Source organism: Hyperolius riggenbachi, chromosome 11, assembly GCF_040937935.1.
Source record: "Hyperolius riggenbachi isolate aHypRig1 chromosome 11, aHypRig1.pri, whole genome shotgun sequence".
NCBI lineage: Eukaryota > Metazoa > Chordata > Amphibia > Anura > Hyperoliidae > Hyperolius > Hyperolius riggenbachi.
Window position 1 is genome coordinate 192,394,364 of NC_090656.1, and position 12,653 is coordinate 192,407,016.

Consider the following 12,653-nt stretch of genomic DNA (forward strand, 5'->3'; position numbering starts at 1 on the left):
TTACGGTTCATCACGAAATACAATGCTCAACACACAGCTATAAAAGATATCCTCACCCAGAGATGGGAAATCTTGCAACAAGATCCCTATCTACGTGAACACATCCCCAAGAAACCAATCATGACGTACCGGAGAGCGCCCAATCTCCGAAATCTACTGGCTCCCAGCAAGCTCAAATCTGATAACAAGATGAATACACTACCGGCGGGATCTTTTACCTGCCTTAAAAAACGATGCCTTGCTTGTAGCTTCATTACCAGTACTGATCATATTGTATCCCACCATGACAATATAGTATACCCAATACTTAAGCACATAGATTGTGACACCAGGTTTGTCATCTATGTGGCTACCTGCCCATGTAAAGTACAATATGTTGGACGCACCAGCCAACTACTTAGAGAAAGAATAGGCCAACACAAACGGAATATCTGGAAAGGGCTTGCTACTCACAGCCTGTCAAGACACTTTGATCAGGCCCATAACAGAAACACGACAGAAGTTTCTTTCATAGCATTAGAGGCTATAAACCCTATGAAACCAAATGCAATTCAAATACTCAAAAACAGAGAGATATATTGGATCCAAACATTAAAGACACTCACACCCCTAGGACTGAACGAACAACTAGAGAAAACTTTTTGAATATATTTATCCCACACTTACATTCCGCCCCTTACCCTACAGCGTTGGGTATGGAGGAGATCTGGCCACAATTACAGTACTTACCTTTCTCCCCGTCCCTGCATAGTATACCAGTAATTTGGCAATATTTTGACCTATTTAGGCAGATATTTATGACCATGACCCATGTTCACAATTGTCACTCTCTTTTAATCATTTTTATGGTTTTAATAATAATTTATATATTACATTTTACCACTGCTTTTTTACCCCCCCCCCCCCCCCTTCCCTTTATATGTATGTATGTGTGCGTATTACACATATATATACATATATATTTTATTTTATTTTCAATTTTTGTCTATCAATAATTATCCTCTATCCTTAATCTACATAGGCCTATCAATAATTATCCTCTATCCTTAATTTACATAGGCCACCACGGATGGTTACTAGATTGGTCTGACAATCCAATCCATTTAAGCATTATGAATTTTCCATTATTTATATTTGATTAGTACTTTTTTGTTTTTATTATTATTATTTTTTTATTATTATATTTTTTTATAATATTTTTTATTATTTTTTTGTATATTTTTGTGTATTTTTTTGTATTTTTGTATTATTATTTTTTTTTTTTGTTTTATTATTTATTTTTTTATTTTTTGTATTTTTTTGTATATTTTTTTGTATTTTTTTGTATTTTTTTGTTTTGTTTTTGTTTTGGTTTATCTGAACATGAATCCTTATGTATGTATATATATTTTCCATTATTATATTATACCATATGTTTTTATAAGGAATATTGTTGAGACCCACATTATACACATTACGTATCTCCGTATGAGATGTCACACGAGAGTAGGATGCCCACTAGTTTGATGGCAGCCCAGCCATCATGCCCCTAACCTACGCACTTCCGCTCCGTACTGCTCTTATGTGGATATCACATAAGTATACCATGCCCACTAGTAAGATGGCGGCTCAGCCATCATACCCTTAGCTGACGCATTTCCGCCTTGTACAGGTCTCCATAGGCGGATTACGCGTTCCCTCATTAGAGATCCATTAGTCACGCCCTTCAATACACGCGACACACCACGCCCCCCATCACCCGGACGTCACGATACGGAAGGTTTTTTAGATACGAGTGTGGCGCCAACCTGCAGCAAAGGCGCCACACTCGTCTGCACAAGGACACTGGTAAGTGATGTTTTTCCTCCCAAATCCAGTGTTTATTTTGCTCCCCTCACTTCCTTTGTCCCTCGTTAGTATGCGATAGTCTGGCCACCCCCCACCGCTCTATCCGCATGGTTCTACAAAACTTTCCATGTTCAAGTTTAGACACATCCATTGAAAAGCTCTTTTGGTGGTGTATATTATACTTATTGTGTGTTTTCTCATATATATGTATATAGGATAGGAGAAGGTGCTATTTTTGCATGTATGAGGATATGGACTGTAGATGGCCAGACTTTGGCAAATATATACAATGCGTTTGTGGACCAAGCAAGTGCGAGATTACATGGCACTAGATGGCTGACAAGAGTATATGTCTGTGTTTTTCATGGATGCAATGTCTCTTGTCTTTCATATATGTTATGTTATTATTTGCTGACGTAATCAGAGATTGTATTATATTATGTTCAGCTTAAATATTGACTGATGTTCATCTTTGATTTTTGATTTCTGATTGTTGTTTACAGTTGGGTCTTTTGTTATGTTTTTTGTATCTTTCAGTTGCTCCTGCTTGTAAAAGTTTTTTTGCCTGAGGAAGCGGGCTTGGGACCCGTGAAACGCGTTGCAAACTGTACAATTTTATTGGGAGTTTTTATTAAATTGACCATTTTTACACACAGCAGTGCTTGTGTTTTGTTGTTGGGCGGGTAGATCCACCCACACCACCCACACTTTTATTGATTTTAATTGGTACTAATTTTATTCTACTGGCGCCTCTGTATACTACATGGCATCAATGGTGGTGGGTAAGGCCAGCCCCAGTTCACACGCTGTACCTCTGCCCCTTGCATGAGTGCCAAAGTCATTTTGTTATTACACAGTTCAGCTAGAGAAGATCGAAACTTTGATTCATATAGGGGGATGCCGTGCCAGACCAGCCCCAGCAGTGACACCCCTGACTGGGAGAAATGTGGTAAAGTAGCGGGCACAGCAGTGGGGCAGATGGCCAGCGGCGATCAGAGTTTAGGAATTAAAGTATTAGAGGCAGATGATCAGCAGGACTGCTAGGCAACCAGTATTACTTAAAAGGAAAGAAATCTGGCAGCCTCCATTGAGGCAGACAGAAAGGGCGCCAGACATTGGCTGTAATGTGAATAATTTGGGCGCCAGCGGCAGCTGGCAGCCGAATTAACTTTTTTCTGCTTCACCCTGCGCCCAAATTTCCCGGGAGCGTTTTTGCATGTATGCAGCCTCCATACCCCTCTCACATCAGGTGTCCTTTAACCAGGCTGTTTGTTTCAATGATGTAATAATCTTGATTTTGTGAGCAGATATCAATGAATGTGAGACTGGGACCCACACCTGCAATGATCAGCAGACCTGCGTCAACTATCACGGTGGTTATCGTTGTGTGGAAAAGAATCTTTGCGTTGAGCCATACATTCAAGTTTCTGACAAGTGAGTCTCCAGCTGGTTGTTCAGGTTATCACAGAGACAATACAAAATGTATTGTAGTCATCCTATCAATGCATAGAGAACTCGTAACAGCTCATAGCAGAGCCTAAATTATTCCCGATACCCATTCTTACATTAATATTACACTTTTTATATCTGTATGTTGCTGTACATTGCTAGGCTATAATATCATGCAGTCTTCTGCTGCACAGCACTCTCAGAGATCAACTGGTACTTATGCTCACTTCATATATGGGGGGGGGGGGGGGGGGGGGAGGCATTACACAGTGAGGGCTGGAACCCACTAGAGCGATTTTTTAAGCGTTTAGGGAGCGTGATAAATCGCTATCGATTTCCCTAAACGCTCTGCCAATGTAAATGGATGGTGCAAATTCCACAGAAGTGATTGCGATTAGCAAAATCGCAAACACAGGACATGCAGCATTTTGTTAGCATTTGCGCTTCAATGTAAAGTATATAATCGTTGGCGTAATCGCTCATCAAAACCTGCACGGAGCGATTTTGCTAGGGTTTTGAAGTTACTGCACACTGTAACAAAATTAAAATTAATAGAAAGGACCAATCAGACTTTAACCCTCCTGGCGATATATTAAAAACCGCCAGGGGGCAGCGCAGCCGTTTTTTTGATTTTTTTTTTTTTTTTATATCATGTAGTGAGCCCAGGGCTCGCTACATGATAGCTGCTGCTCAGCGGCATCCCCCCAGCCCCGCCGATCGCACCAGGCGATAGGCGATCAGGAAATCCCGTTCAAAGAACGGGATTTCCTGGAGGGCTTCCCCGTCACCATGGCGACGGGGCGGGATGACGTCACCGACGTCATGGACGTCGTGACGTCTAAGGGAGTCCCGATCCACCCCTTGCCGTGTTGCGACGCGGATAGCGGCGATCGAGCGCGGGGCGGCGGCGATCGAAGTGCTGACGCAGCTAGCAAAGTGCTAGCTGCGTTCAGCAAAAAAAAAATTATTCAAATCGGCCCAGCAGGGCCTGAGAAAACCTCCTGTGCGACCGCCAGGAAGGTTAAATCGCTAATCGCTATACAAACACTGGCAAATTTACACTTTTTAAAATTGCTCCCTAAAACGCTCATGAAATCGCTTACAAACTGCTCATACAAAACGCTAGCGATTGCGATTAGCGATAGCGTTCTGTAGTGGGTTCCAGGCCTAATTCAACTTTCCAGCAGTAAAGATGCCAGCATCACTGACAATTTTATGAATGTACATTAGGTTGAAGTGAGATTTTACATTTGGTGAGCACTGACTAAATAAGTCAGTAGAGTAAAAACAAACAAAAAATAAGCAATTTTATTCAATTACACTCATTACAGGTCCTCTTTGGCTTAAGAGCAACCAACTTATATTCCTGGAAAAAATAAACATTTATCACCAGGTCTGCTATAAACATTTTAAGAATTTTAGCAAACATTATGCAGACACTTTGGGCTTGTTCACACTATGAGCGTTTGTGTATTTTTTTAAGCACTGGCGATTTTAGAAATCGCCCTAAAAGTGCTTGTGCAATGATTCCCTATGAGAGTGTTCACATATGAGCGGTTCATTATGATCCGCTTCCAGAAGCGCTGCCTGTACCATTTTCTGAGCGCTTTGGCTCAATGGATGGTATACGGAAGTCGCTAAACGCTTGAAAAAGCGCTTTGTATAGTGATTTCCCAAGTACTTTTAAGGATAAGTACATTGTATTTATTCTTTTCCAGGTCAAAGAGTTCACTTCCTGACTGACGTCAGGAAGTGAAAATCTCAATCACTCATCAAAAGCGTTTTGAAAAGCGCTTACACAAAATCGCCCAATGCTCAGAAAATGCCGGGAATCGCTTGAAAAAAAAATCACGCACAAAAAAGCTTAGCGCTTGCGATCACGTTTGCGATTTATAATGTGAACAGCAGTGTCTGGATAGTGTAATGGTTAAGGGCTCTGCCTCTGACATGGGAGACCAGGGTTCGAATCTTGGCTCTGCCTGTTCAGTAAGCCAGCACCTATTAAACTAGTAAGGAGTTTCTTGGGCAAGTCTTGTTAACACTGCTAGTGCCTACTGAGTGCGCACTAGTGGCTGCCTCACAAGCGCTTTGATTCCAACAGGAGAAAGGTGCTATACAAATACTGCTATTATTATTAACATAGCCTTAGGCTTCTTTTCTATGAACAGCTGACAGGTGGTGAAATCACCGCCTGTCAGCTGCTTCCGTCCACCGACTGGCCACTTTCTAGCGCTCGGCATGAGCGGTTGACAGGCGGACCCCTCCCCACGGAGTTGCATCTGAGTACAGAGATTGCTGTGCTCAGACACAACGAGACCGCCAGGTAAAGCCACCGCGTGTCATACGTGATGAGCGGTGCTACTACAGGCTTCCATTCGGCTACAAGTAACTGCAGCTGAACGGCGCTTGTGTCGGGCATCTGAGGGGCTGAACTGCTCGACAAACGAATAGTTCAACCCTCCGTGGAAAAGAGGCCTTATATGCTTTTGTTTGGAAACACTGAGGCAGCCCATTCTGATTCCCTTTGTAATTATTGAATTATCTGGAAACCAACGATATGTGTATTGCCAGATGGTCTTTTTTTTTTTTTTTAATGCCTGCCAATAGTAAAGATGATGACCTGCAGGCTCATGTGTGGAACAAACATGAACGAATTACATGGCGAATATCAATAACTTCTTGATCTAGCTTTTATTTTTTAACTTACTTTGCAATGTATTGTATTGTCCCCCCCCCCCCCCCCCCACTGCTATATTTCGGCAAAGTTCCTCTTTAGACTTACCAGCCCATCAGTGTGTGCTTTGTGTTGCAGCCGATGTATGTGCCCGAGCACTAACCCGCTGTGCCATGAGGAACCTGGCTCCATTGTGCACCGCTACATGAGCATCACATCGGAACGCAGCGCCCCCTCCGATATATTCCAAATACAAGCCACCACCGTCTACCCCAGAGCTTACAATGCTTTCCAGATCCGCTCGGGGAACGAGCAGGGAGATTTCTACATCAGGGTGAGTGCCGAAGATTGATGACATCTTCCTGGTTTTCTGTATAGATGCTTTATGAGAGACTCCTTTCACAAACCTGGTTCAAATTTTGTTGCCATTTGTATGCAGGCTTGAAGCGGACCTGAACACAGAACTTCCTCTCTGCTCTAGAAGATAAGCAACAGCATAATAACCTTTAAAGAAAAACATTTCTTTGTTACAGCTGATGCAAATCCTGCAATAAATTTGCAGTGTGTCTACTTCCTACTTTCATGGAAGCAGATGTAAGGTTAACATCCTGTGTTTACCAGCTGACACAGCTGAGAGATCAAATTACCCTTCTGATTAGTCACAGATGAGGAGGAATTAGACAGGCTAAACTCTGTAAATACATACAGAGTGGATTTCTCTCGGTTTTCCTTCTGTCCTGTGCAAGAGTTCAGGTCCACTTTAAATTGGACAAATCCAATTTTGATGCCAATTTGGATTGGCCCAGTCCCAAACTGCATACACATTGCAACAAAATTTGCATCACATTTAGGTGGCCACTAACGGTCCAATTTCTAGCGAAAAATGGATTGAGCGATCAGAAATTCTGATCAGGTTGGTTGTAAATAATCTCTGTTGATGGGCACAATCGATTACGAACGATTATAAAAATAGTCGTCTGATTGGATTTTACGTCATACCAAAATTTGTATTTTCTTGTTGGTTGTGATAGATAGAAAGCAAAGATTGGTTTGTTGATGGTGTAGTGAACGATTTCACTTTCGATCAGAATTATCTGATCTCCCTAACGGAGATCCAAAGATCCATTATAGCAATTAGGATGGAAGAAAAAGCAATACATAATATGAGTAGCTGGTCAAAAACATTTCAAATTCCCAACTTGGAGAAAATGATACTAGAAGGCAATAATTCTGTGAGGAGAGTAGTGGTAAGCGAGAAATGGAGGGAGTCCCACCTACTAATGATATATAAAGCAAAATATGCCTTTAATATAATCTATAAGACCCCGAGACCGGGATACATAGACCACTGCCCTAAATGCCATCAACCTCAGGCTAACATGACCCACTGCATTTGGAACTGCCCTTCAATTCAAACATTCTGGGACTCGATATGCACTTTTGCAAGTAAATTGGGAAACTGCACCATAGAAAAAGAGCCGCTCCTGCTTCTATTTAATGCTACCCCTGAAGAAAATACACCAATTCAATCCAAGCGCATACAGGACATAGTACATATAACAATGCTAGCAGCGCGTAAATCAATCTTTAATAGATGGATATACCCAACACCTCCCACATTATGGGATGTTCAAGAGGAACTAAGACATTTAATGCTAATGGAAAAACTGGATGCAACAATGAATATGGATAAAGGGACAAAGTTTTTTTTCAAGAGATGGAAACCTTTCCTACTGCTTACAGTGTCGGACTCTGACTTACAACGCCTCGTGCAGCCCTTCAAGTACTCCTCGTGGTACGCAAAGGCTGATTTATCTGGCTCTCTGGGCAGACTGAAACTAAGAGCTTGATTTACCCTACTGGACACTGGACGTCAATCCCAAATTTAGGGACCTTGGAAGAGATTCCATTTGACTCTAATCTAGCTAAGCAGGAGTGGCCAAGGGGAGGGGAAGGGAAAAAAGGGGAAAGGGTGGGGGGAGGGGGGAAGGGGTTCTTTGAACTGTCTATCCTGTTTAATTTGCACTATATCTTCGCTGTGAAGATCATTTCAGCTTTCATTGTTTATTGAAAAATTAATAAAAAAAAGGTTTAAAAAAAAAAGAATTATCTGATCGCTCGACCAATTTTTAGCTAGAAATTGGATCAGTAATATTTTGTGTCCAGTAGTAGCTTGCCTGTGAATCGAGCTGTTGTAATCAGATAGTCTGTACTGATTGTCATCATGGAAAAGTCTGAGCTCTCCCCATTTTCAGACAGAGGACAACATTTTTGCACAGCTGTGCACTGCGGTCATCTTCAGTTCACCAAAATTTTATATATTATAAAAACACCACTTAAAGAACAAATGAACTGAGAAGGAAATGGAGGCTGTCATTTTTATTTCCTTTTAAACAATACCAGTTTCCTGGGAGCCCTGCTGATCTATTGCTGCAGTAGTGTCTAAATAACACCAGGAACAAACAGGCAGCTAATCCAGTCAGATCTGACAACAATGTCAGAAACACCTGATCTGCTGCATGCTTGTTCAGGGTCTATGGTAGGGGTCCCCAATCTTTTTTTTGGTCAAGGGCCAGGTCAACATACTTCAGACTGCTGGATGGCCAGGTATTGATTCCCCCCAATCATGCCCGGAGGAGACCTCCCAGTAGTAGCCATTGAGTCACGCGGCGCCCGGAGAACGTCTTTGTGCACCAGATAATGGAGCATACCTAGGGGACAACTTTCCGTCCAGTTGAACAGCAGTGTCACCTGATGCAGAATTGCATTGGAAGACAGCGAATGACTGCTCGCTGGCTTCTATAGTATGTGGATGCCAGCACTGCTATTCTATATGTGGGCCTCCGATATTTAATGGTGCAGTGGGCCGCATCTATAAGTTATACATTATGTGTTTGGGGGCCAGTGAAAAAGCCTTGGGGGGCCGCATTCGGCCGGTGGGCCTTAGGTTTGAGGACCACTGGTCTATGGCTAATAGTATTAGAAGCAGAGGATTCAGCAGGACTGTCAGGCATCTGGTATTGCTTAAAAGAAAATAAATATGGCAGCCTCCACATCCCTCTCGCTTCAGTTTTTTTTTTCCTTTTGGTGAATGCTCTTGAATTAGAATGTCTCTCTTATGTATCTTGGCTTTTATCTTACAGCAAATAAATAACATCAGTGCAATGCTTGTCCTGGCCCGTCCTGTCACCGGCCCCAAGGAGTACGTCCTGGACCTGGAGATGGTAACGTCTAACTCCCTGCTCAGCTATCGCTCCAGCTCTGTGCTCAGGCTCACCATATTCGTAGGAGCGCATCCTTTCTAATCCAAGAAGTCTTCGTGTTGTCTACTGGGCCAAAAAACAACAAACAAACTTTCCTTTTGGTCAGATATATTTTTTCACTGATAGTTTATTTTTTTGTGAAATAAAAATGTTTGTTTTGAAACAGTTTTTCAATGCAAGGCATTGCAAGATTCTGGCACTGACCTGGTCTTTGCCAGAAAAAGCCTCGGGCTTCTCCAATATAAGCTGACAAAATATCCAAAATCAGACTGACAACGTTCTGGCTTTAGAGCAGGGGTGTCAAACTCAAATAAAATGTGGGCTGAAATTGAACACTGGGACCAAGTCGTGGGCCAACCTCCTTCCTTATAGAGTTCCCAGGTGTATAATGCCCCCCCCCATACAGTTCCCTGGTTTCTAGTGCCCCATTCTCCTTCTCTATACAGTTCCAATGTCTAGTGAACCCTCTCCCTCCCCTATACAGTTCCCTGGTGTCTAGTGGCCCTCCTCACTCCCCTATACAGCTCCCTGGTGTCTAGTGGCCCACCTCCTTCCCCTATACAGTTCCCTAGTGTCTAGTGGGCCCACTCACTCCCTTATACAGTTCTCTGGTGTCTAGTGGTCCCCCTACCTCCCCTACACAGTTCCTTGTTGTCTAGTGGTCCCCCTGGCACCACTAAACAGTTCCCTGGTGTCTACTGACCTCCCTCTTTTCCCTATACAGTTCCCTGGTGTCTAGTGCTTTTCCCCTCCTTCTCCCATATGGCTTCCCTGGGGTTCTAGGGCTTCACTTCCAAAATAGCTTCCCTGGTGGTCTATAGTGGGCCAAACATAATGCAAAGTGGGGAAACCACTTGGGGGCCAAATTTGATGGCTCTGCGGCCAGATTTGACCCATGGGCCAGAGTTCGACATGTATGCTTTAGGGTATTATGCTAGGTACACACCATACAATTGTCTGGCAGATTTACCTGCCAGATCGATTATTTCCAACTTGTCCGATCTAAATTTCGATCGATTTTACAATCATTTTTCTTAAATTTTTTTTATCGATTTCCGTTCAGTTCTATGAAAATGGATAAAAGCCATTCAAAAAAACCATAAAAAAATGATCGGAGAACCAAAAACAATCGGTCGAAATTCAGATCGGACATGTTGGAAATAATTGATCTGGCAGGTAAATCTGCCAGAAAATTGTATGGTGTATACCTAGCATTACAGTGTGGCTACACAATAGCACACTATTAGTTGCTATAATGCAGACTCTGCTGGGTTTCTACAAATAGTAGAGTCATCTCTTTTATATGGTGTGAATCAGGGATAGGCTCATATTGTGCTGGGTTTATATTTGTTGTACAGGAAGAGATGTAATAGGCCTTATCCGAGGTATACCTTGTCTTCCAGGTAGCAAGGCATCAGAGAAATGCTAAGGACTCAGGCATATAAGCAACATTTAGCTTTGTTAGAGATACGGAATGTGTAAAATTGTTGTGCAAAAATGTCTTGTTTATGTTATTTTGCCATGTTGTCTATATCAAGTAACTAGGAAAAACCTACTAGCAAACTAACCAGTGTTCAAAGGCTGGCACTTTACAAACCTGTCTTGGGGCAGCTCAATGCATGTTTCTCATACATCTAAAGCTAGCCATACACTGGTCAATTATGGCCTGATATGCCAAACCAATCAACCAATGCGTATCCAATTAGAATTCTATCAGAATGAGATAGATTTGTTCCCTACACTGCACGCTCTGTCTTGATAGATTTGAGCAGATATCTATTATGTTCCGACCAATCTGTAAGCATTGTACTGTTGTACGCGGGGCCACGCTGTTTGGCCATTGATCCATTTTCCAACCTGTCCAATCTGACTTTCAATTGATACACTTCTTAAAATGGATCAAAAAGAAATCGGTGGGATATGTTGGGCAATAGATTACTGGCAGATTCAATTAAAGTTATTGAATCAACCAGAAATGAAATGGAAAGCAAGATCTATAGCTTCAATTTGAGTCTCTGTGTCTTGATAGTAAAAATATTTAGCTTAAAGGAAACCTGAGATGAAATAACTCTCAGAATATATACTTACCTGGGGCTTCCTCTAACCACTTTGAGGGCCGCTTGGTCCCTCACTGTCTCCCCAGGCCGCTCCAGTCTCCCGCTGGACATCCCAATACTCTGGCTGAGTGCCATTTAATCACGCAGTACTACCACGCAGACTGCTCCCGGCAATGACGTTGCGTGATTCGGATCGAGTACCAGGCCGTCCAGTGGGGGACTGAAACGGCCCACAGAGACGGCAAGGAAGGGACCAAGCGGCCTCAAAGGGGCTGAAGGAAGCCCCAGGTAAGTATAAATCCTGAGTTATTTCATCTTAGATACACTTTAAGACACAGACTTGAAAAACATACTGGGACCTGTTTTACTAGGTGCCCCTCTGCGGAATGTCAGAAGATGTTCCTGCAGCGACAACAGCAGTTGGACGAGAGTGATCCATCCCTCTTCATTGGAAGGGAGTCCAGCGATGCTGGGACACAGCTGTACACATTCTAAAATTTCAGTCAAGACAATTATTTTGTCCTGCGAAAATATTTGTACATAACTTAAAGTGATATTACAGTATGGGATAGCATACAATAAAAACTTGTTACTCATACTCTTTGTCCATATAGTTATCCTACTTGCCTTTGTCTCAAAGTAATGTAATTTGTGTAAAAATCAACCCCCTTCCCAGTACCAGTGATGGGAACCGCCATTGCATTACAATATCTAATTCATTCAAAAAGCTCTTATGTGGAGAAAATTCAGTCACTGAATCCTGCGCAGAGAAACTTTCTGCTGTGTTTTATCATCTCTGCTGTGTCTTATCTACTGCAATTAGTGATCAAAGAGCAATGTAATGTAATTGATAAGCCTTAGTAGCAAAGTGAAACACAGTGTTTTAACACTTTCAGTAAGTTTTTATTAAACATTTCTGTCCCTTGACTTTTTATGGTGTGGCTAATCTGTTGGAGAAAGGGGAAATTTTAACTGCAGTTTCTTTTAAGGTTCTCCGAAGTTGGAGAACAGTGGAAAATATTGGAGAACAGAAGAATACTCAGAGGTTTAACTACAGACATGGCTGAAATTGTTGGCACCCCAGATTTTCAAGCTGCAGTAACACGTTTTGCTATACACCTGGATGGCAACAAAGTGCTGGAGAGTTCTGAAGTGGCCAGTAATGAGCCCAGATCTAAATTCCATTGAACACCTGTGGAGAGATCTTAAAATTGCTGTTGGGAAAAGGCACCCTTTCAATCAGGGGTCGAGTGGGGCGTGGACGGCGTCCACTTACTATTTCCCGAGGGTGGACGCCGTCCACCCTGGCAAGGCTGGCATGTGTGTGTGGAGGGGAGCAGCGCAGTGGAAGGAAAGCTGTGAGCAGTGGTGGAGAAGGGGGGC

The 12,653-nt window shown here is 42.6% G+C and overlaps 1 protein-coding gene across 2 annotated transcripts in view; it reads left to right on the forward strand.

The window, feature by feature from the left end:
• The window catches only part of EFEMP2 (EGF containing fibulin extracellular matrix protein 2), an 83,547-nt gene extending 71,350 nt beyond the window's left edge, over positions 1 to 12,197 (forward strand). For both annotated transcript variants that reach the window (XM_068261564.1, XM_068261563.1), the window contains exons 9-11: positions 3,135 to 3,261; positions 6,089 to 6,284; positions 9,094 to 12,197. In XM_068261564.1, coding sequence (XP_068117665.1) covers positions 3,135 to 3,261; positions 6,089 to 6,284; positions 9,094 to 9,255 — 485 coding nt within the window. In that variant the 3' untranslated portion in view covers positions 9,256 to 12,197. The remainder of the gene's footprint in view (positions 1 to 3,134; positions 3,262 to 6,088; positions 6,285 to 9,093) is intronic.
• Positions 12,198 to 12,653: the final 456 nt, after the last annotated feature.